The 24,031-nt window shown below is 46.2% G+C and overlaps 1 protein-coding gene across 1 annotated transcript; it reads right to left on the bottom strand.

Annotated features, from left to right (window-relative positions):
- Positions 1-6,253: 6,253 nt before the first annotated feature.
- On the bottom strand, positions 6,254-23,859 carry LOC139399201 (rho guanine nucleotide exchange factor TIAM1-like; the record flags this gene model as incomplete). Its single annotated transcript, XM_071144710.1, has 8 exons — positions 6,254-6,966; positions 7,193-7,365; positions 13,212-13,299; positions 16,026-16,134; positions 20,379-20,437; positions 20,824-20,932; positions 22,926-23,044; positions 23,680-23,859. Coding segments are annotated over 8 exons (1,454 nt in total), but the record flags the coding sequence as incomplete, so codon positions are not given.
- Between the last annotated feature and the right edge of the window lie 172 nt (positions 23,860-24,031).

Below are 24,031 nucleotides of genomic sequence, written 5' to 3'. Positions count from 1 at the left end.
TCCATGTCCCTCTCCACCTGCCTGTCCTCCTTTCCTCCTGCCTGTCCCTCTCCTCCTTTCATCCTGCCTGTCCTCCTGCCTGTCCCTCTCCTCCTGCCTGTCCTCCTTTCCTCCTGCCTGTCCCTCTCCTCCTCCCTGTCCTTCTTTCCCCCTGCCTGTCCCTCACCTCCTCTCTGTCCCTCTCCTCCTCCCTGTCCCTCTCCTCCTCCCTGTCCCTCTCCTCCTCCGCCTCAGTCTTTCCCCTCCAGAGACCTGACCCGTTCTTTTCATTTTCCTCCTGGCTGTAAGCAGGACAATCACGCTGCTACAGTTTGGCAGCTTCTCAACGAGACAGGTTGGCCTCGTGTTCAGAATGGCCCCATGCAACAAAGACCTCCTCTCACCTCTGGCTCCCATCTATCTCTCTCTTTTCATCCCTCACTGACTGTGCTTGTCCGAGCATGTCTGACTTCAGCGGCTGCTCCGAGGTCTTGAAAGTCAGTTTACAGCGGTTCTGCTTTTCACCTGCTGTTCTGAAACGGTGTGGCCTTCTCTTTATCACAGTGTGTGTGGTCTTTATCACAGTGTGTGTGGTCTGTATCATGGTGTGTGTGGTCTTTATCACGGTGTGTGTGGTCTTCTCCCTCTTTCCGGATCACACAGAGGAAGATTTTTCTCAGAATGAGCTTTTTTCCCCCAGACATGTCTGGGCACATTGGACATAAATGTTTATTTTCTCTCTGTCTCTCGACAAAACGGTTCTCTACAACATTTCACAGTCCATAGATACCCACTAGAAGCTGAAGTTGAACCAAACCACGACTGAAAACAACCGTACAGTGCTGTATATGACAAGTAGGAAACCAATTTATTTGATATGATAAACACATTATAATATTTACATACAGAGTAATAAAAATGCAGTCTTAGTAGCACAATGGGTTGTTTCACAGGTATTATAATTATTAATACTATGATTGGAGGATTTATGTTTACACATATTCGCCATCTTGTTTGGGGGGGGGGGGGGTCTGTTGTGGTGGCAAATATCATCAACACCAATTCACTAGATGAATAAATAAAATCAAGGCTATTGATAGTGCATTATCGGTGGTGAACAAACAGAGAACTGCAAGAAATTAATTTCTTAACAGAAAAAAAAAACTATTGAATGCATGTGCAAGTTGTCTAACAGCAAAAATGTGCACGGAGATAGTTATTATTCACAAAGATAATGTAGTAATCAGAACCGGTGGAATGAAGAGCCGTAAAGGATGACCAACAAACAAAAAATAAGACAGAAAAAAAGATTACAAATGAATAATATGACAATTCAAGTAAAACAGGATTTTGTTAACTTAAAAACACAATTCCCTTAGCCTCAGTGAAGACCGGGTAAATAAAACATCATTCTTCTCTTCTATGTCATCAGAGAACAAACCAAATAGTTGTAAGACTAAAAAGCTAGCCAGCCTGGTTTCGGTTTTTCAAAACAGGAAGTCAAAATTATATACAAAACGAAGAAAGTAAAATTGCTCCAAAAAAAAAACGCATCTGTGTTGCTAGAATAAAAATGAAAACACACCTATTAGTAAACTTTGCAAGACTTGACTAGGCTGTCCTCAAACCTTGGATCTGTGGAAGGATTCAGATAATATACTATGGTACAAAAGCTGTCTCTCAGACAAGGTTCCCTTTGTGTCAGTCAACTTCGGTTCAACATACTACGGGGAGTCGCACTCTCGCGACTTCGGTTGAAGGATCTACGATCGCGCCTGACAGGGCCGATGAAATAGCGCCGACTTTCCACAGGTGACAAGCGCGAGGCTCGGATTCATACCTTCAATTATTCCTTCACCTCGATGTGAACCGGACCGATTCAGGCTACTAAAACAAACAATTAGAAAGTGAGACGTTACATTGCGCCAACTAAAAACTGTCCCCCAGTCACACGGTTATAGTATTTCTCTGAAAGATCATTTCTGAGTAGTTTGTCTCAGCCTGGCGCATGCTCAGGTGGCCCTCCCTCCAACCAGTCAGTGTGCCCATCGCCACGTACTGCGGGCGAACTCCCTGGAAATACATGTAGAATTCTTGAGGAAGCTTAGTGTTACCGATGGCAACTTTCCCTTCCCAGATGCCGACACACCGGCTGGGACTGAGGTGCAGGAAATGGAGAGAGACTTGAGACTGTCGTCGGAACAGGTGGAACTAGCATTAATACAGGGGGATTAGTGAGACGGTTGGTTACATACAGGGCCCAGGTTTGGATGACAACTTGGTGTCTCTTGGTGTCTCTTGTCGCTCCGGGAGTTTCTCGGATGACGAAGAGGACTTAGTTCCGGGACCGCAACCTCCTCACGCTACGGGAATAGAGGTAACAGAACTGTGCCGCAGGGCGGCTATGCATTTGGAGGTGAAGTAGCCGTGTTCAACCCCCGCGGCAGACATCAAGGCTCGGTGGGAAGTACCTGGCCCCACAGTCAAGTGCCACCTACCCGTTTCCAGATTTCATAGAAGAACTGACAACAACCATGTCCAACCCTTAATTATCTAAACCAGTGTCCTGGCTATATTCCCAATCTGCCCTTCATACCATCATGGCCACCTAATCATCCCGAGCTTCCAATTGACTCATTCATCCCCCTCCTCTCCCCTGTAACTATTCCCCAGGTCATTGCTGTAAATGAGAATGTGTTCTCAGTCAACTGACCTGGTAAAATAAGGTTTGAATAAAAAAAAGATGCTGCATGGGTGGGCCCTCTTTCAACAATCTGGATGGGTGTGGCCCCCTTTCAACGATCTGGATGGGCGGGCCCCTTTTCAACGATCTGGATGGGCGGGCCCCTTTTCAACGATCTGGATGGGTGTGGCCCCCTTTCAACGATCTAGATGGGCGGGCCCTTTTTCAACGATCTGCATGGGTGTGGCCCCTTTTCAACGATCTGTATGGGTGTGGCCCCTTTTCAACGATCTGCATGGGTGTGGCCCCCTTTCAACGATCTGCATGGGTGTGGCCCCCTTTCAACGATCTGGATGGGTGTGGCCCCCTTTCAACGATCTGGATGGGCGGGCCCCTTTTCAACGATCTGGATGGGTGTGGCCCCCTTTCAACGATCTGGATGGGTGTGGCCCCCTTTCAACGATCTGGATGGGTGGGCCCCCTTTCAACGATCTGGGTGGGTGTGGCCCCCTTTCAACGATCTGGGTGGGTGTGGCCCCCTTCCAACGATCTGGGTGGGTGTGGCCCCCTTCCAACGATCTGGATGGGTGTGGCCCCCTTCCAACGATCTGGATGGGTGTGGCCCCCTTTCAACATCTTTTCAAAAAGAGACTGACCCGGAACTTCTGACAGTGTACTGCTGTTGACCAGATATGGAAGAGGTTCAACAAATATATCCATGCTTTTGTCACTTCTAGGTTAGACTACTGCAATGCTCTACTTTCCGGCTACCCGGATAAAGCACTAAATAAACTTCAGTTAGTGCTAAATACGGCTGCTAGAATCCTGACTAGAACCAAAAAAAATTATCATATTACTCCAGTGCTAGCCTCTCTACACTGGTTTCCTGTTAAGGCAAGGGTTGATTTCAAGGTTTTACTGCTAACCTACAAAGCATTACATGGGCTTGCTCCTACCTATCTCTCTGATTTGGTCCTGCCGTACATACCTACACGTACGCTACGGTCACAAGACGCAGGCCTCCCAATTGTCCCTAGAATTTCTAACCAAACAGCTGGAGGCAGGGCTTTCTCCTATAGAGCTCCATTTTTATGGAATGGTCTGCCTACCCATGTGAGCGCCCTTTTCTCCGACATGTCCTACAGATCCTTAGCTTATGAGCTATTTCCCTTTTCAGCCTCCTCTGTTTGCTTTCTGAAGAGCAACGGAGGTTACATGCCGTGTGTCCGGTGCGAACTTCACTTCACGTATATTGAACGGGCCTGGGTCATGTGACCAGCATATTGTTGTTTTTTCTGTTTTGCTAATCCAGCAGGACGCTCTCTAAGCAGCGTCTCTCCCACTGGATTGTGGGGGATCTCTCTCTCTCTGGCATATAGCAGCAAGGCGTTACCTAGCGCGGTGTACGTGCCCACTCCACCGGGAGTCTGACAACGTGTCGGCTGTTGTTTAAAGTGTTGACTATAGGAGATAGTTGGGCATCACCACACACTTGTGAGGTTTTATCGCTTGGATGTCACACAGTGTGCTTACGGCTGGGACCAGGGGACAAGGGGAAGTCACTAGGCAGCGCACCGTATGCGTAACACCCAGACTGCCGCGTCTGGTGGGGGTCAGGTTCATTTAGTATCCGTTAGGGTTGGCTTGGGGAGGGATTATATTTCCCCATCGTATGTTGTACCGAAGTTGACTGACTGGAAAGGAACGTAACGTTATGACTATAACTACTGTTCTCTGAAGGAGGGAAACGAGGTACAACACCTGTTTGGCCCTGCACCGCCCGTTCCTGGGCTCTTTAAAGAGCGGTGTTAAGTTGAAGGAATTAATCTGAGCCTCACGCTTATCACCTGTGGAAGGTGTGGCTTCCAGCAAGGAGAGGATGTAAATTGGCCTTGTCAGGCGTGATTCTAGATCCTTCACCCTGAAGAGCGACTCCCCATAGTGTGTTGTACCTCGTTTCCCTCCTTCTTGGAACAGTAGTTATAGTCACAACGCTGCGTTTCATAGGAACCTATAGTACCCCCTGGTATCTGCCCCAATGGGCAGGAACCTATAGTACCCCCTGGTATCTGCCCCAATGGGCAGGAACCTATAGTACCCCCTGGTATCTGCCCCAATGTGCAGGAACCTATAGTACCCCCTGGTATCTGCCCCAATGTGCAGGAACCTATAGTACCCCCTGGTATCTGCCCCAATGGGCAGGAACCTATAGTACCCCCTGGTATCTGCCCCAATGTGCAAACCATGCCAAGCAACAGTATTGATTAGGGTCCATGATTGTACTGTCAGACAGTGAGCCAGCCAGCCAGCCAGTCAGTCTCTCACAGTTTGACCTCCACATCACCATATGATTGGATAAGACCCCTCCATGTCTCCGTATGATTGGTTGATTCAATAAGACCCCTCCCCTCCCTGTATTCCAGTATTGCTCCCATTGGAGGGCTTCAGCTTGTGTATCTGTACACAACAAGGCATTCAAGTACACTGACAAGGAGTCGATATAGCAGCTTGAAGTAGCTGTGCCATGCATATCTATGCACATGTAATATTGATGGGTGGGGATTGATTGATTGATTGCTTACTGATTATTTCTTGAAGCTCATGGATGCTTCCCAAATGGCACCCTTTAGACCAGGGCCCTATAGAACCCTATTCCCTATATAGTGCACTACTTTAGACCAGAGCCCTATAGAACCCTATTCCCTATATATAGTGTACTACTTTAGACCAGGGCCCTATAGAACCCTATTCCCTATATATAGTGCACTACTTTGGACCAGGGCCCTATAGAACCCTATTCCCTATATATAGTGCACTACTTTAGACCAGGGCCCTATAGAACCCTATTCCCTATATAGTGCACTACTTTAGACCAGAGCCCTATTCCCTATATAGTGCACTACTTTAGACCAGAGCCCTATAGAACCCTATTCCCTATATAGTGCACTACCTTAGACCAGGGCCCTATAGAACCCTATTCCCTATATATAGTGCACTACTTTAGACCAGAACCCTATAGAACCCTATTCCCTATATAGTGCACTACTTTAGACCAGGGCCCTATATAACCCTATTCCCTATATAGTGCACTACTTTAGACCAGAGCCCTATAGAACCCTATTCCCTATATAGTGCACTACTTTAGACCAGGGCCCTATAGAACCCTATTCCCTATATAGTGCACTACTTTAGACCAGGGCCCTATTGAACCCTATTCGCTATATAGTGCACTACTTTAGACCAGGGCCCTATAGAACCCTATTCCCTATATATAGTGCACTATTTTAGACCAGGGCCCTATAGAACCCTATTCCCTATATAGTGCACTACTTTAGACCAGAGCCCTATAGAACCCTATTCCTTATATAGTGCACTACTTTAGACCAGAGCCCTATTCCCTATATAGTGCACCACTTTAGACCAGAGCCCTATAGAACCCTATTCCCTATATAGTGCACTGCTTTAGACAGGGCCCTATTCCCTATATAGTGCACTGCTTTAGACAGGGCCCTATTCCCTATATAGTGCACTGCTTTAGACAGGGCCCTATTCCCTATATAGTGCACTACTTTCAACCAGAACCTTATGGGCCCCAAATAGGGAAAAAGGTGCCATTTGTAACTCGTATAAAGCTCTCTGTCTGAGTGGTGAGACACACTGTCTGTAACTATCTGCTGATCTTGTAGTCTAGCTCTGTAGTGTCTGACCCCCTGAGTCCGGGGGACAGTTCTCCCTGCGTAGCCAGATGTCCTCACCTTCCTCCCTAGCCCCCTGGTCATCCACACTCATCCCAGATAGGCCACACTGATTCCCCAGGTGGGAAAGTCTCATCCCTGGGGTGGTGGTCCCCATGGCTCCCTGGGGCTGGGGGTGTTTAGGGCCTCTATCTTGGCCTTCCTCTCCCAGGGACAGGGCCCCGATAGGCCCATCTAGGTCTGTGTTGGACAGTGATTCAGTGGAGGGTCCTCTGACAGACAGGCAGAAATCATCATCACCACTAAGGATCTCTGTTTCTTTAACGTCTCCTCTTCCTTTCACCTCCTTCTCCTGCTGCGCCTCCTGCTGCGCCTCGTAGTGCTCCAGGTCAATCTGCTCCTCCACCCAGCGGTCTGTATCCCCTGCCTGCACCTCCCCCCATTCCTTTCCCTGTCCTTCCCTTTGTCCCTGTCCATCAGGCTCTTCGGAAGACAGTGGAGACAGAGGGGACTCCTGGTCCGGCTCGCCGTCGAAGACGATGTCTGTGTCGATAGTGAAACGGTTCCTCACCAGTTTCCTCCGACCCAGGGTCCTCGCCGGGTCTGACTCTGCAGAGGGAAGAGAAACAGACATCAAGGTTTCAGTGGGATGAATGGATTAGATAACAACGTCAATAGATGACATATAAAATATACACCGCGTAAGCTAGCTGTTAACGGTTACCTGCTTTAAATCACACTGACACAAGCACACAGACGACCCACGTCCAATCACATAATCCACAATCCCATCCCACCCCCTCCCACACGCCTCTTCCCTCCCGACAGCACCTACCTGCTCTGTTCATGGCAGGTCTGGCTCCCTTCAGGGCACAGAGGCGTTTGCCTCCGAAGGGGACGTACTGCTGGTTGGGAGGTAGAGACTCTGTCTTCATCAGCTGACGTCGTTGTTTATCTCTTAAGATGGAGTGGACTGTCTTCAGGAAGTCCTGCTTACTGTCCACAGAACTGGACGAAAGAGAGATTTGAAAAGATTTGGCATGGGGTTCCCAGATCCTCAAAAAGTTATACAGCTGCACCATCGAGAGCATCCAGACGGGTTGCATCACCGCCTGGTACGGCAACTGCTCGGTAAGACGCTACAGAGGGTAGTGCATACGGCCCAGTACATCACTGGAGCAGGGATTCCTGCCATACAGGATCTATATACCAGGCGGTGTCAGAGGAACCTAAAGTCATATACTGTTCTCTCTGTTACTGCATGGCAAGCGGTACCAGAGCACCAAGTCTAGGTCCAAAGGGATCCTTAACAGATTCTAACTCCAAGCCATAAGACTGATGAACAATTAATTAAATGGCCACCCAGACTATTTACATTGACCCCCTTTGTTTTTACACTGCTGCTACTCACTGTTTATTATCTATGTATAATTACCTCGACTAACCTGTATCCCCACACATTGACTCGGTACCGGTACCCCCTGTATATAGCCTCATTACTAACCTGTACCCCTGTATATAGTCTCATTACTAACCTGTACCCCCTGTATATAGCCTCATTACTAACCTGTACCCCTGTATATAGTCTCATTACTAACCTGTACCCCCTGTATATAGTCTCATTACTAACCTGTACCCCTGTATATAGTCTCATTACTAACCGGTGCCCCCTGTATATAGTCTCATTACTAACCGGTGCCCCCTGTATATAGTCTCATTACTAACCTGTACCCCTGTATATAGTCTCATTACTAACCGGTGCCCCCTGTATATAGTCTCATTACTAACCGGTGCCCCCTGTATATAGTCTCATTACTAACCGGTGCCCCCTGTATATAGTCTCATTACTAACCTGTACCCCTGTATATAGCCTCATTACTAACCTGTACCCCCTGTATATAGTCTCATTACTAACCTGTACCCCCTGTATATAGTCTCATTACTAACCTGTACCCCCTGTATATAGTCTCATTACTAACCTGTACCCCTGTACATAGTCTCATTACAAACCTGTACCCCTGTATATAGTCTCATTACTAACCTGTACCCCTGTATATATTCTCATTACTAACCTGTACCCCTGTATATAGTCTCATTACTAACCTGTACCCCCCCTGTATATAGTCTCATTACTAACCTGTACCCCCCCTGTATATAGTCTCATTACTAACCTGTACCCCCCCTGTATATAGTCTCATTACTAACCTGTACCCCCTGTATATAGTCTCATTACTAACCTGTGCCCCTGTATATAGTCTCATTACTAACCTGTACCCCTGTATAGTCATTACTAACCTGTATCCCCACACATTGACTCGGTACCGGTATCCCCTGTATATAGTCTCATTACTGACCTGTACCCCTGTATATAGTCTCATTACTAACCTGTACCCCTGTATATAGTCTCATTACTAACCTGTACCCCTGTATATAGTCTCATTACTAACCTGTTCCCCCCCTGTATATAGCCTCATTACTAACCTGTACCCCTGTATATAGCCTCATTACTAACCTGTACCCCTGTATATAGCCTCATTACTAACCTGTACCCCTGAATATAGTCTCATTACTAACCTGTACCCCCCCTGTATATAGTCTCATTACTAACCTGTACCCTTGTATATAGCCTCATTACTAACCTGTACCCCTGTATATAGTCTCATTACTAACCTGTATCCCCACACATTGACTCGGTACCGGTACCCCCTGTATATAGCCTCCACATTGACTCGGTACCGGTACCCCCTGTATATAGCCTCCACATTGACTCGGTACCGGTACCCCCTGTATATAGCCTCCACATTGACTCGGTACCGGTACCCCCTGTATATAGCCTCCACATTGACTCGGTACCGGTACCCACTGTATATAGCCTCCACATTGACTCTGTACTGGTACCCCCTGTATATAGCCTCCACATTGACTCGGTACCGGTACCCCCTGTTTATAGCCTCCACATTGACTCGGTACCGGTACCCCCTGTATATAGCCTCATTACTAACCTGTACCCCTGTATATAGTCTCATTACTAACCTGTACCCCCTGTATATAGCCTCATTACTAACCTGTACCCCTGTATATAGTCTCATTACTAACCTGTACCCCCTGTATATAGTCTCATTACTAACCTGTACCCCTGTATATAGTCTCATTACTAACCGGTGCCCCCTGTATATAGTCTCATTACTAACCGGTGCCCCCTGTATATAGTCTCATTACTAACCTGTACCCCTGTATATAGTCTCATTACTAACCGGTGCCCCCTGTATATAGTCTCATTACTAACCGGTGCCCCCTGTATATAGTCTCATTACTAACCGGTGCCCCCTGTATATAGTCTCATTACTAACCTGTACCCCTGTATATAGCCTCATTACTAACCTGTACCCCCTGTATATAGTCTCATTACTAACCTGTACCCCCTGTATATAGTCTCATTACTAACCTGTACCCCCTGTATATAGTCTCATTACTAACCTGTACCCCTGTACATAGTCTCATTACAAACCTGTACCCCTGTATATAGTCTCATTACTAACCTGTACCCCTGTATATATTCTCATTACTAACCTGTACCCCTGTATATAGTCTCATTACTAACCTGTACCCCCCCTGTATATAGTCTCATTACTAACCTGTACCCCCCCTGTATATAGTCTCATTACTAACCTGTACCCCCCCTGTATATAGTCTCATTACTAACCTGTACCCCCTGTATATAGTCTCATTACTAACCTGTGCCCCTGTATATAGTCTCATTACTAACCTGTACCCCTGTATAGTCATTACTAACCTGTATCCCCACACATTGACTCGGTACCGGTATCCCCTGTATATAGTCTCATTACTGACCTGTACCCCTGTATATAGTCTCATTACTAACCTGTACCCCTGTATATAGTCTCATTACTAACCTGTACCCCTGTATATAGTCTCATTACTAACCTGTTCCCCCCCTGTATATAGCCTCATTACTAACCTGTACCCCTGTATATAGCCTCATTACTAACCTGTATCCCTGTATATAGCCTCATTACTAACCTGTACCCCTGAATATAGTCTCATTACTAACCTGTACCCCCCCTGTATATAGTCTCATTACTAACCTGTACCCTTGTATATAGCCTCATTACTAACCTGTACCCCTGTATATAGTCTCATTACTAACCTGTATCCCCACACATTGACTCGGTACCGGTACCCCCTGTATATAGCCTCCACATTGACTCGGTACCGGTACCCCCTGTATATAGCCTCCACATTGACTCGGTACCGGTACCCCCTGTATATAGCCTCCACATTGACTCGGTACCGGTACCCCCTGTATATAGCCTCCACATTGACTCGGTACCGGTACCCCCTGTATATAGCCTCCACATTGACTCTGTACTGGTACCCCCTGTATATAGCCTCCACATTGACTCGGTACCGGTACCCCCTGTTTATAGCCTCCACATTGACTCGGTACCGGTACCCCCTGTATATAGCCTCCACATTGACTCGGTATCGGTACCCCCTGTATATAGCCTACACATTGACTCGGTACCGGTACCCCCTGTATATAGCCTCCACATTGACTCGGTACCGGTACCCCCTGTATATAGCCTCATTACTAACTTGTACCCCCACACACTGACTCGGTACCGGTACCCCCTGTATATAGCCTCCACATTGACTCGGTACCGGTACCCCCTGTATATAGCCTCATTACTAACCTGTACCCCCACACACTGACTCGGTACCGGTACCCCCAGTATATAGCCTCATTACTAACCTGTACCCCCACACACTGACTCGGTACCGGTACCCCCTGTATATAGTCTCGTTATTGGCTCGGTACCGGTACCCCCTGTATATAGTCTCGTTATTGGCTCGGTACCGGTATCCCCTGTATATAGTCTCATTACTGACCTGTACCCCTGTATATAGTCTCATTACTAACCTGTACCCCTGTATATAGTCTCATTACTAACCTGTACCCCCACACACTGACTCGGTACCGGTACCCCCTGTATATAGCCTCATTACTAACCTGTACTCATGTATATAGTCTCATTACTAACCTGTACTCCTGTATATAGTCTCATTACTAACCTGTACCCCTGTATATAGTCTCATTACTAACCTGTACCCCCACACACTGACTCGGTACCGGTACCCCCTGTATATAGTCTCGTTATTGGCTCGGTACCGGTACCCCCTGTATATAGTCTCGTTATTGGCTCGGTACCGGTACCCCCTGTATATAGTCTCGTTATTGGCTCGGTACCGGTACCCCCTGTATATAGTCTCGTTATTGGCTCGGTACCGGTACCCCCTGTATATAGCCTCGTTATTGTGATTTTATTGTGTTACTTTTTATTACATTTTTTTACTTTATTTCTTGAACTGCACTGTTGGTTAAGGGCTTGTAAGTAAACATTTCACGGTAAGGACTACACCTGTTGTACTCGGGCCATGTGACAAATAAAATGGTATTTGATTGGTTTAATTTGTTGGATAATTAAAAAACATTCTCAGGTGGTTAAGACATACAGTTCAAGTCAGAAGTTTACAACCACTTAGGTTGGAGTCATTAAAACTCGTTTTTCAAACACTCCACAAATTTCTTGTTAACAAACTATAGTTTTGGCAAGTCGGTTAGGACATCTACTTTGTGCATGACACAAGTCCAACAATTGTTTACAGACAGATTATTTCACTTATAATTCACAGTATCACAATTCCAGTGGGTCAGAAGTTTACATACACTAAGTTGACTGTGCCTTTAAACAGCTTGGAATATTCCAGAAAATTATGTCATGGCTTTAGAAGCTTCTGATAGGTTAATTGACACCATTTTAGTCAATTGAAAGTGGAATGTATTTCAAGGCCTACCTTCAAACTCAGTGCCTCTTTGCTTGACATCCTGGGAAAATCAAAAGAATTCAGCCAAGACTTCAGAAAAATAATTGTAGACCTCCACAAGTCTAGTTCATCCTTGGGAGCAATGTTCAAACGCCTGAAGGTACTACGTTCATCTGTACAAACAATAGTACGCATGTATAAACACCATGGGACCACGCAGCCGTCATACCGCTCAGGAAGGAGACGTGTTCTGTCTCCTAGAGATGAACGTACTTTGGTGCGAAAAGTGCAAATCATTCCCAGAACAACAGCAAAGTACCTTGTGAAGATACTGGAGGAAACAGGTACAAAGGTATCTATATCCACAGTAAAACGAGTCCTATATCGACATAACCTGAAAGGCCGCTCAAGAAGCCACTGCTCCAAAACCGCCATAAAAAAAAGAGGAATGGGCCAAAATTCACCCAACTTGTTGTGGGAAGCTTGTGGAAGGCTCCCTGAAACATTTGACCCAAGTTAAGCAATTTAAAGGCAATGCTACCAAATACTAATTGAGTGTATGTAAACTTCTGACCGGGAAATGTGATGAAAGAAATAAAAGCTGAAATAAATCACTCTACTATTATTCTGACATTTCACATTCTTAAAATAAAGTGGTGATCCTAACTGACCTAAAACAGGGATTTTTTTAAAAACGAGGATTCAATGTCAGGAATTGTGAAAAACTGAGTTTAAATGTATTTGGCTAAGGTATATGTAAACTTCTGACTTCAACTGTATATAGTTCAACAGCCACAGCATTAATCAGCATCAAGGAGCTTCCCCTCTTAGTGCTTTGGGCATCTGGAAAGGCACTATATTAATGAATGAATGAATTAAATATGAAAAAAATACATTTAAACGATTAAAAGATATTGAGGGTGGTTCCAAAGTAAATCAGTGACTTAATGCCAATGTTGTCTTCAGAGGACTGATAAACATTCTATCAGTTGGGTCAGGAGGCTCACCTGCAGCACAAGTGGAATGTCCTCTCCGGCCGTCCTTCTGACTCGGACTTGACGTGGACGATCTCACACACGGCAGAACCCTCTCCGTCTGCAATGGCGCGCACACATGTTATAACCTCACATACAGAACAACTCATTTGTAGTCACTGACTATCTTTCTCTCACTCCATCATGTCTATTCAGACAGAGAAGAACATTACAATGAACATCATGTCTATTCAGACAGAGAACATTACAAAGAACATCATGTCTATTCAGACAGAGAAGAACATCATGTCTATTCAGACAGAAAATAACATTACAAAGAACATCTTGTCTATTCAGACAGAAAATAACATTACGAAGAACATCATGTCTATTCAGACAGAAAATAACATTACAAAGAACATCTTGTCTATTCAGACAGAAAATAACATTACAAAGAACATCTTGTCTATTCAGACAGAAAATAACATTACGAAGAACATCATGTCTATTCAGAAAGAGAAGAACATTACAAAGAACATCATGTCTATTCAGACAGAGAAGAACATTACAAAGAACATCATTTCTATTCAGACAGAGAAGAACATTACAAAGAACATCATGTCTATTCAGAAAGAGAAGAACATTACAAAGAACATCATGTCTATTCAGAAAGAGAAGAACATTACGAAGAACATCATGTCTATTCAGAAAGAGAAGAACATTACAAAGAACATCATGTCTATTCAGACAGAGAAGAACATTACAAAGAACATCATGTCTATTCAGACAGAGAAGAACATTACAAAGAACATCATGTCTATTCAGAAAGAGAAGAACATTACAAAGAACATCATGTCTATTCAGAAAGAGAAAAACATTACAAAGAACATCAAGTCTATTCAGACAGAGAAGAACATTACGAAGAACATCAAGTCTATTCAGACAGAGAAGAACATTACGAAGAACATCAAGTCTATTCAGACAGAGAAGAACATTACGAAGAACATCAAGTCTATTCAGACAGAAAATAACATTACAAAGTCAATACAGGAATGGTTGAGTCTTTAGTGTGTCACTCAAGCCTCTGCCAAATGACTCAAATAATGCATTAATAAACTGTAAATGTACTTCAGGATTAACAGCATGGCTGAGTGTACTGTACCTTGGTTACTGAGGGCTCTCTATTAAACTGTACCTTGGTTACTGAGGGCTCTCTATTAAACTGTACCTTGGTTACTGAGGGCTCTATATTAAACTGTACCTTGGTTACTGAGGGCTCTCTATTAAACTGTACCTTGGTTACTGAGGGCTCTCTATTAAACTGTACCTTGGTTACTGAGGGCTCTCTATTAAACTGTACCTTGGTTACTGAGGGCTCTCTATTAAACTGTACCTTGGTTACTGAGGGCTCTCTATTAAACTGTACCTTGGTTACTGAGGGCTCTCTATTAAACTGTACCTTGGTTACTGAGGGCTCTCTATTAAACTGTACCTTGGTTACTGAGGGCTCTCTATTAAACTGTACCTTGGTTACTGAGGGCTCTCTATTAAACTGTACCTTGGTTACTGAGGGCTCTCTATTAAACTGTACCTTGGTTACTGAGGGCTCTATATTAAACTGTACCTTGGTTACTGAGGGCTCTCTATTACTGTACCTTGGTTACTGAGGGCTCTCTATTAAACTGTACCTTGGTTACTGAGGGCTCTCTATTAAACTGTACCTTGGTTACTGAGGGCTCTCTATTAAACTGTACCTTGGTTACTGAGGGCTCTCTATTACTGTACCTTGGTTACTGAGGGCTCTCTATTAAACTGTACCTTGGTTACTGAGGGCTCTCTATTAAACTGTACCTTGGTTACTGAGGGCTCTCTATTAAACTGTACCTTGGTTACTGAGGGCTCTCTATTAAACTGTACCTTGGTTACTGAGGGCTCTCTATTAAACTGTACCTTGGTTACTGAGGGCTCTATATTAAACTGTACCTTGGTTACTGAGGGCTCTCTATTAAACTGTACCTTGGTTACTGAGGGCTCTCTATTAAACTGTACCTTGGTTATAGAGGGCTCTCTATTAAACTGTACCTTGGTTACTGAGGGCTCTCTATTAAACTGTACCTTGGTTACTGAGGGCTCTCTATTAAACTGTACCTTGGTTACTGAGGGCTCTCTATTACTGTACCTTGGTTACTGAGGGCTCTCTATTAAACTGTACCTTGGTTACTGAGGGCTCTCTATTAAACTGTACCTTGGTTACTGAGGGCTCTCTATTAAACTGTACCTTGGTTACTGAGGGCTCTCTATTACTGTACCTTGGTTACTGAGGGCTCTCTATTAAACTGTACCTTGGTTACTGAGGGCTCTATATTAAACTGTACCTTGGTTACCGAGGGCTCTCTATTAAACTGTACCTTGGTTACTGAGGGCTCTCTATTAAACTGTACCTTGGTTACTGAGGGCTCTCTATTAAACTGTACCTTGGTTACTGAGGGCTCTCTATTAAACTGTACCTTGGTTACTGAGGGCTCTCTATTAAACTGTACCTTGGTTACTGAGGGCTCTATATTAAACTGTACCTTGGTTACTGAGGGCTCTCTATTAAACTGTACCTTGGTTACTGAGGGCTCTCTATTAAACTGTACAGTACCTTGGTTATTGAGACCTCTATATTAAACTGTACCTTGGTTATTGAGACCTCTATATTGAACTGTACCTTGGTTATAGAGGGCTCTATATTGAACTGTACCTTAGTTATTGAGGGCTCTATATTGAACTGTACAGTACCTTGGTTATAGAGGGCTCTATATTCAACTGTACCTTGGTTATAGAGGGCTCTATATTGAACTGTACCTTGGTTATTGAGGGCTCGGACTTGGAGCGCGTCTGTGGAGATCATGTGACGGAAGCGGAATGGGTCCTTGTCTTCAGACGAGACTGACGACACTCGATGGGAGCCACCCTGAGAGACACAGACAGCCCTTAGATACGCCCCCCAGACAGACAGATACGCCCCCCAGACAGACAGACAGATGCTCGATGGGAGCCAACCTGAGAGACACAGACATTCCTTAGATACGCCCCCCAGACAGACAGATACGCACCCCCCCAACAGACAGATACACACCTCCCCCTACAGACAGATACGCACCCCCCCCAACAGACAGATACGCACCCCCCCAACAGACAGATACGCACCCCCCCAACAGACAGATACGCACCCCCCCAACAGACAGATACGCACCCCCCCAACAGACAGATACGCACCCCCCCCAACAGACAGATACGCACCCCCCCAACAGACAGATACGCACCCCCCCAACAGACAGATACGCACCCCCCCAACAGACAGATACGCACCCCCCCAACAGACAGATACGCACCCCCCCAACAGACAGATACGCACCCCCCCAACAGACAGATACGCACCCCCCCAACAGACAGATACGCACCCCAACAGATCCATAAATGATTGCCAAAGCATCTATATAGTATATATATATATATATCTATATATTATGAAGACGTTATGAACGCTCTATAAAGCCTTTCTAAGTTAATAAGTTACTGGGATGTGACCATTTTAGTTCATTTAAGGCAGGTTAGTTTAGATGGCTGTGTGATATTCCTTTTACAATACATCAACTGGTACCAGTGACCCACTGGACTAGTTATGGAAGGTACCACTGACCCACTGGACTAGTTATGGAAGGTAACACTGACCCACTGGACTAGTTATGGAAGGTACCACTGACCCAGTGGACTAGGTATGGAATGTACCACTGACCCAGTGGACTAGGTATGGAAGGTACCACTGACCCAGTGGACTAGGTATGGAAGGTACCAGTGGACTAGGTATGGAAGGTACCAGTGGACTAGTTATGGAAGGTACCACTGACCCAGTGGCCTAGTTATGGAAGGTACCACTGGACTAGTTATGGAAGGTACCACTGACCCACTGGACTAGTTATGGAAGGTACCACTGGACTAGGTATGGAAGGTACCAGTGGACTAGGTATGGAAGGTACCACTGGACTAGTTATGGAAGGTACCACTGACCCAGTGGACTAGTTGTGGAAGGTACCACTGACCCAGTGGACTAGGTATGGAAGGTACCACTGACCTAGTGGACTAGGTATGGAAGGTACCACTGACCCAGTGGACTAGGTATGGAAGGTACCACTGGACTAGGTATGGAAGGTACCACTGACCCACTGGACTAGGTATGGAAGGTAACACTGGACTAGGTATGGAAGGTACCAGTGGACTAGTTATGGAAGGTACCACTGGACTAGTTATGGAAGGTACCACTGGACTAGTTATGGAAGGTACCACTGACCCAGTGGACTAGGTATGGAAGGTACCACTGACCCAGTGGACTAGTTATGGAAGGTACCACTGACCCAGTGGACTAGGTGTGGAAAGTAACACTGACCCAGTGGACTAGGTATGGAAGGTAACACTGACCCAGTGGACTAGGTATGGAAGGTAACACTGACCCAGTGGACTAGGTATGGAAGGTAACACTGACCCAGTGGACTAGGTATGGAAGGTAACACTGACCCACTGGACAAGGTATGGAAGGTACCACTGACCCAGTGGACTAGTTATGGAAGGTACCACTGACCCAGTGGACTAGGTATGGAAGGTAACACTGGACTAGGTATCGAAGGTAACACTGACCCAGTGGACTAGGTGTGGAAGGTACCACTGACCCAGTGGACTAGGTGTGGAAAGTAACACTGACCCAGTGGACTAGGTATGGAAGGTAACACTGACCCAGTGGACTAGGTATGGAAGGTAACACTGACCCAGTGGACTAGGTATGGAAGGTAACACTGACCCAGTGGACTAGGTATGGAAGGTACCACTGACCCAGTGGACTAGTTATGGAAGGTACCACTGACCCAGTGGACTAGTTATGGAAGGTACCACTGACCCAGTGGACTAGGTATGGAAGGTAACACTGGACTAGGTATCGAAGGTAACACTGACCCAGTGGACTAGGTGTGGAAGGTACCACTGACCCAGTGGACTAGGTGTGGAAAGTAACACTGACCCAGTGGACTAGGTATGGAAGGTAACACTGACCCAGTGGACTAGGTATGGAAGGTAACACTGACCCAGTGGACTAGGTATGGAAGGTAACACTGACCCAGTGGACTAGGTATGGAAGGTAACACTGACCCAGTGGACTAGTTATGGAAGGTACCACTGACCCAGTGGACTAGTTATGGAAGGTACCACTGACCCAGTGGACTAGTTATGGAAGGTAACACTGACCCAGTGGACTAGTTATGGAAGGTACCACTGACCCAGTGGACTAGGTATGGAAGGTACCACTGACCCAGTGGACTAGGTATGGAAGGTACCACTGACCCAGTGGACTAGGTATGGAAGGTACCACTGACCCACTGGACTAGGTATGGAAGGTACCACTGGACTAGGTATGGAAGGTACCACTGACCCACTGGACTAGGTATGGAAGGTAACACTGGACTAGGTATGGAAGGTACCAGTGGACTAGTTATGGAAGGTACCACTGGACTAGTTATGGAAGGTACCACTGACCCAGTGGACTAGTTATGGAAGGTACCACTGACCCAGTGGACTAGGTATGGAAGGTAACACTGGACTAGGTATGGAAGGTACCACTGACCCAGTGGACTAGGTGTGGAAGGTACCACTGACCCAGTGGACTAGGCGTGGAAGGTACCACTGACCCAGTGGACTAGGTGTGGAAGGTACCACTGACCCAGTGGACTAGGTGTGGAAAGTAACACTGACCCAGTGGACTAGGTATGGAAGGTAACACTGACCCAGTGGAATAGGTATGGAAGGTAACACTGACCCAGTGGACTAGGTATGGAAGGTAACACTGACCCACTGGACTAGGTATGGAAGGTACCACTGACCCACTGGACTAGGTATGGAAGGTAACACTGGACTAGGTATGGAAGGTAACACTGGACTAGGTATGGAAGGTAACACTGGACTAGGTATGGAAGGTACAACTGACCCACTGGACTAGGTATGGAAGGTAACACTGGACTAGGTATGGAAGGTACAACTGACCCAGTGGACTAGGTATGGAAGGTACCACTGACCCACTGGACTAGGTATGGAAGGTACCACTGACCCAGTGGACTAGGTATGGAAGGTACCACTGACCCAGTGGCCTAGGTATGGAAGGTACCACTGACCCACTGGACTAGTTATGGAAGGTACCACTGACCCACTGGACTAGGTATGGAAGGTAACACTGGACTAGGTATGGAAGGTACCACTGACCCAGTGGACTAGGTATGGAAGGTACCACTGACCCACTGGACTAGGTATGGAAGGTACCACTGACCCACTGGACTAGTTATGGAAGGTACCACTGACCCACTGGACTAGTTATGGAAGGTACCACTGACCCACTGGACTAGGTATGGAAGGTACCACTGACCCACTGGACTAGGTATGGAAGGTAACACTGGACTAGGTATGGAAGGTAACACTGGACTAGGTATGGAAGGTAACACTGGACTAGGTATGGAAGGTGACACTGACCCAGTGGACTAGGTATGGAAGGTAACACTGGACTAGGTATGGAAGGTAACACTGGACTAGGTATGGAAGGTACCACTGACCCAGTGGACTAGGTATGGAAGGTAACACTGGACTAGGTATGGAAGGTAACACTGGACTAGGTATGGAAGGTAACACTGGACTAGGTATGGAAGGTGACACTGACCCAGTGGACTAGCTATGGAAGGTAACATTGACCCAGTGGACTAGGTATGGAAGGTAACACTGACCCAGTGGACTAGTTATGGAAGGTAACAGTGGACTAGTTATGGAAGGTAACACTGACCCAGTGGACTAGTTATGGAAGGTAACAGTGGCCTAGGTATGGAAGGTACCACTGACCCACTGGACTAGGTATGGAAGGTACCACTGACCCACTGGACTAGGTATAGAAGGTAACACTGACCCAGTGGACTAGTTATGGAAGGTAACAGTGGCCTAGGTATGGAAGGTACCACTGACCCACTGGACTAGGTATGGAAGGTACCACTGACCCAGTGGCCTAGGTATGGAAGTGATGCTTCAACAAAGCCAAATAAATTAGAACCACTTGATGGGAATGGAATATCACGGTTAGGATTCAGAGAAACTATGGTTGAAAGGTTTGGTTGTGTTTTAAGAGACGGAACTTACAATTTTCTTCTTCTGCTTGGATCCATCCTTACACACAAACACCGCGGCTGTTCTGAAGACTGAACCACGAAGAGGGCGATGGAAGGGGTAGCACAAAGATTTCAGTGTCTATGTAATACGTTTCAAATACATGAAATAAGCTACCATAATACAGTATTATGTTAATTGGAGTGATCAGGCTTGCACACAGTCCCAAATTGGCTGTGGTCAAAAGTAGTGCACTATAACGGCAATAGGGGACACAGTCTATGTCATTAGACAGAGTGGTACATGTGTCCCCTTATGTAACAGACAGCCATCTTAAGAGTGATCTAGAGAAGGTTCTAAGTAGCCTTGTTCCTGTTCTAGAACTAGAACCCCATTAGCTACATGGTTCTGAGAGCTACATGGTTCTGAGAGCTACATGGTTCTGAGAAGGCCACACTAGGTGTTCTCCTTAACGTACTGAATGCAGCCAGTTGGGGTTCTTTCTTCCATTTGCCCAGGGAGGAGGGAGGGTTGATCCAGGCTACGCTGGTGTGGAGCAGCAAGTCACCCATCGACAGATCAGCAACCTACAACACACAACACAACCATGTTACACCCATGTTACAACACAGCCATGTTACAACACAACCATGTTACACCCATGTTACAACACAACCATATTACAACCATGTTACAACACAGCCATGTTACACCCATGTTACACCCATGTTACAACACAACCATGTTACACCCATGTTACAACACAACCATGTTACACCCATGTTACAACACAACCATGTTACACCCATGTTACAACACAGCCATGTTACACCCATGTTACAACACAGCCATGTTACACCCATGCTACAACACAGCCATGTTACACCCATGTTACAACACAACCATGTTACACCCATGTTACAACACAGCCATGTTACACCCATGTTACACCCATGTTACAACACAGCCATGTTACACCCATGTTACAACACAGCCATGTTACACCCATGTTACAACACAGCCATGTTACACCCATGTTACAACACAGCCATGTTACAACCATGTTACAACACAACCATGTTACAACACACCCATGTTACAACCATGTTACAACACACCCATGTTACAACTATGTTACAACACACCCATGTTACAACACACCCATGTTACAACACACCCATGTTACAACACAACCATGTTACAACTATGTTACAACACACCCATGTTACATTAACAACACAGCCATGTTACAACTATGTTACAACACACCCATGTTACAACACACCCATGTTACAACACATCCATGTTACAACACATCCATGTTACAACACACCCATGTTACAACACACCCATGTTACACCCATGTTACAACACACCAATGTTACAGCAATCCAATCCCTCAACATACTCTGGGAAATTCTCCAACGACCTATTCCCTATTTAGTGCACTACTTTAGACCAGCGCTATGGCACCCTATTCCCTATTTAGTGCACTACTTTAGACCAGAGCTATGGCACCCTATTCCCTATTTAGTGCACTACTTTAGACCAGAGCTATGGCACCCTATTCCCTATTTAGTGCACTACTTTAGACCAGAGCTATGGCACCCTATTCCCTATTTAGTGCACTACTTTAGACCAGAGCTATGGCCCTTTTCAAAATAAGTAGTGTGTAGCAAATAGGGTGTAATTTGAACTACACCGCCACTGATACCACAAACACACCTGGAGAACCTGAGGAGACTTCCAACAACAACGCACCTCTTTCTGGATACCACAGAACATGAGGAGACTTCCAACAACAACGCGCCTCTGTCTGGATACCACAGAACATGAGGAGACTTCCAACAACACTGTACCTGTCTGGATACCACAGAACATGAGGAGACTCCCAACAACACTGTACCTCTGTCTCGATACCACAGAACATGAGGAGACTCCCAACAACACTGCACCTCTGTCTGGATACCACAGAACATGAGGAGACTTCCAACAACAACGCGCCTCTGTCTGGATACCACAGAACATGAGGAGACTTCCAACAACACTGCACCTCTGTCTGGATACCACAGAACATGAGGAGACTTCCAACAACACTGTACCTGTCTGGATACCACAGAACATGAGGAGACTCCCAACAACACTGTACCTGTCTGGATACCACAGAACATGAGGAGACTTCCAACAACACTGCACCTCTGTCTGGATACCACAGAACATGAGGAGACTCCCAACAACAACGCACCTCTGTCTGGATACCACAGAACATGAGGAGACTCCCAACAACACTGTACCTCTGTCTCGATACCACAGAACATGAGGAGACTCACAACAACACTGTACCTGTCTGGATACCACAGAACATGAGGAGACTCCCAACAACACTGTACCTCTGTCTGGATACCACAGAACATGAGGAGACTCCCAACAACACTGTACCTGTCTGGATACCACAGAATGTGAGGAGACTCCCAACAACACTGTACCTGTCTGGATACCACAGAACGTGAGGAGACTCCCAACAACACTGTACCTGTCTGGATACCACAGAACGTGAGGAGACTCCCAACAACAACGCACCTCTTTCTTGTCTCCACTCTGCTCCGCTATGAGCTGGTCAAACACCAACCCAAACTCCTCGTGGATCTTCTGCATCTCATTGATGTGACTGGCCACCTTGTTCATGGCCTTCATAGCAACTGGACAGGAAGGAGAGAGAAGAAGAGAGGAACACTATTATACTAAACCTAACCCTTCTGCATCCCATTGATAAAATAATAATATTTGTAAAAAAAATATATATTTGATTGTCACATATGTCACACACCCCCCTCCCTCCCTCCCTCCCTCCCTCCCTCCTCCTACAGCTCTCTCAGTAGTAGTGGGTACTATAGGACACACACCTCCCTCACTCCCTCCCTCCTCCTACAGCTCTCTCAGTAGTAGTGGGTACTATAGGACACACCCCCCCCCCTCCCTCCTACAGCTCTCTCAGTAGTAGTGGGTACTATAGGACACACCCCTCCCTCCCTCCCTCCCTCCTCCTACAGCTCTCTCAGTAGTAGTGGGTACTATAGGACACACCCCTCCCTCCCTCAATCCTCCTTACCGTTCAGGTGATAGTGTTCTTCACTGTCAGGGTCAGTCAGTGAGTACAGCTCTCTCAGTAGTAGTAGGTACTATAGGACACCCCCCTCCCTCCCTCCCTCAATCCTCCTTACCGTTCAGGTGATAGTGTTCTTCACTGTCAGGGTCCGTCAGTGAGTACAGCTCTCTCAGTAGTAGTAGGTACTATAGGACACCCCCCTCCCTCCCTCCCTCCCTTCCTCCTTACCATTCAGGTGATAGTGTTCTTCACTGTCAGGGTCCGTCAGTGAGTACAGCTCTCTCAGTAGCAGTGGGTACTTCAGAACTCTCTGGATGGGTTTGATCAGGTAGGACTCCAGGGTTGAGGAGTGTTGCTGTTTCGGGTTCCTCTCTTCCAGAAACGCCTTGAAGTCTGCATCGGTCTTAGCTAGATGCAATGAGAGGAGGGGGGGGGGTGTTTTACACACGTAACCTCCAAACGTTTCAGAAGAGCTGGACAATGAAATAAGATCCAACATAAAGAAGCCCCCAGACTGTCTGCTGGTACCATATTGTTATGTGATCTGTTAATAAAGGCCATACAAGAACAACACTTTCTC

Source organism: Oncorhynchus clarkii, unplaced genomic scaffold (genome assembly GCF_045791955.1).
Source record: "Oncorhynchus clarkii lewisi isolate Uvic-CL-2024 unplaced genomic scaffold, UVic_Ocla_1.0 unplaced_contig_6084_pilon_pilon, whole genome shotgun sequence".
Taxonomy (NCBI): domain Eukaryota; kingdom Metazoa; phylum Chordata; class Actinopteri; order Salmoniformes; family Salmonidae; genus Oncorhynchus; species Oncorhynchus clarkii.
The sequence above is the reverse complement of the archived record's forward strand: the minus strand, read 5'-3'. Positions and strand labels throughout refer to the sequence as shown.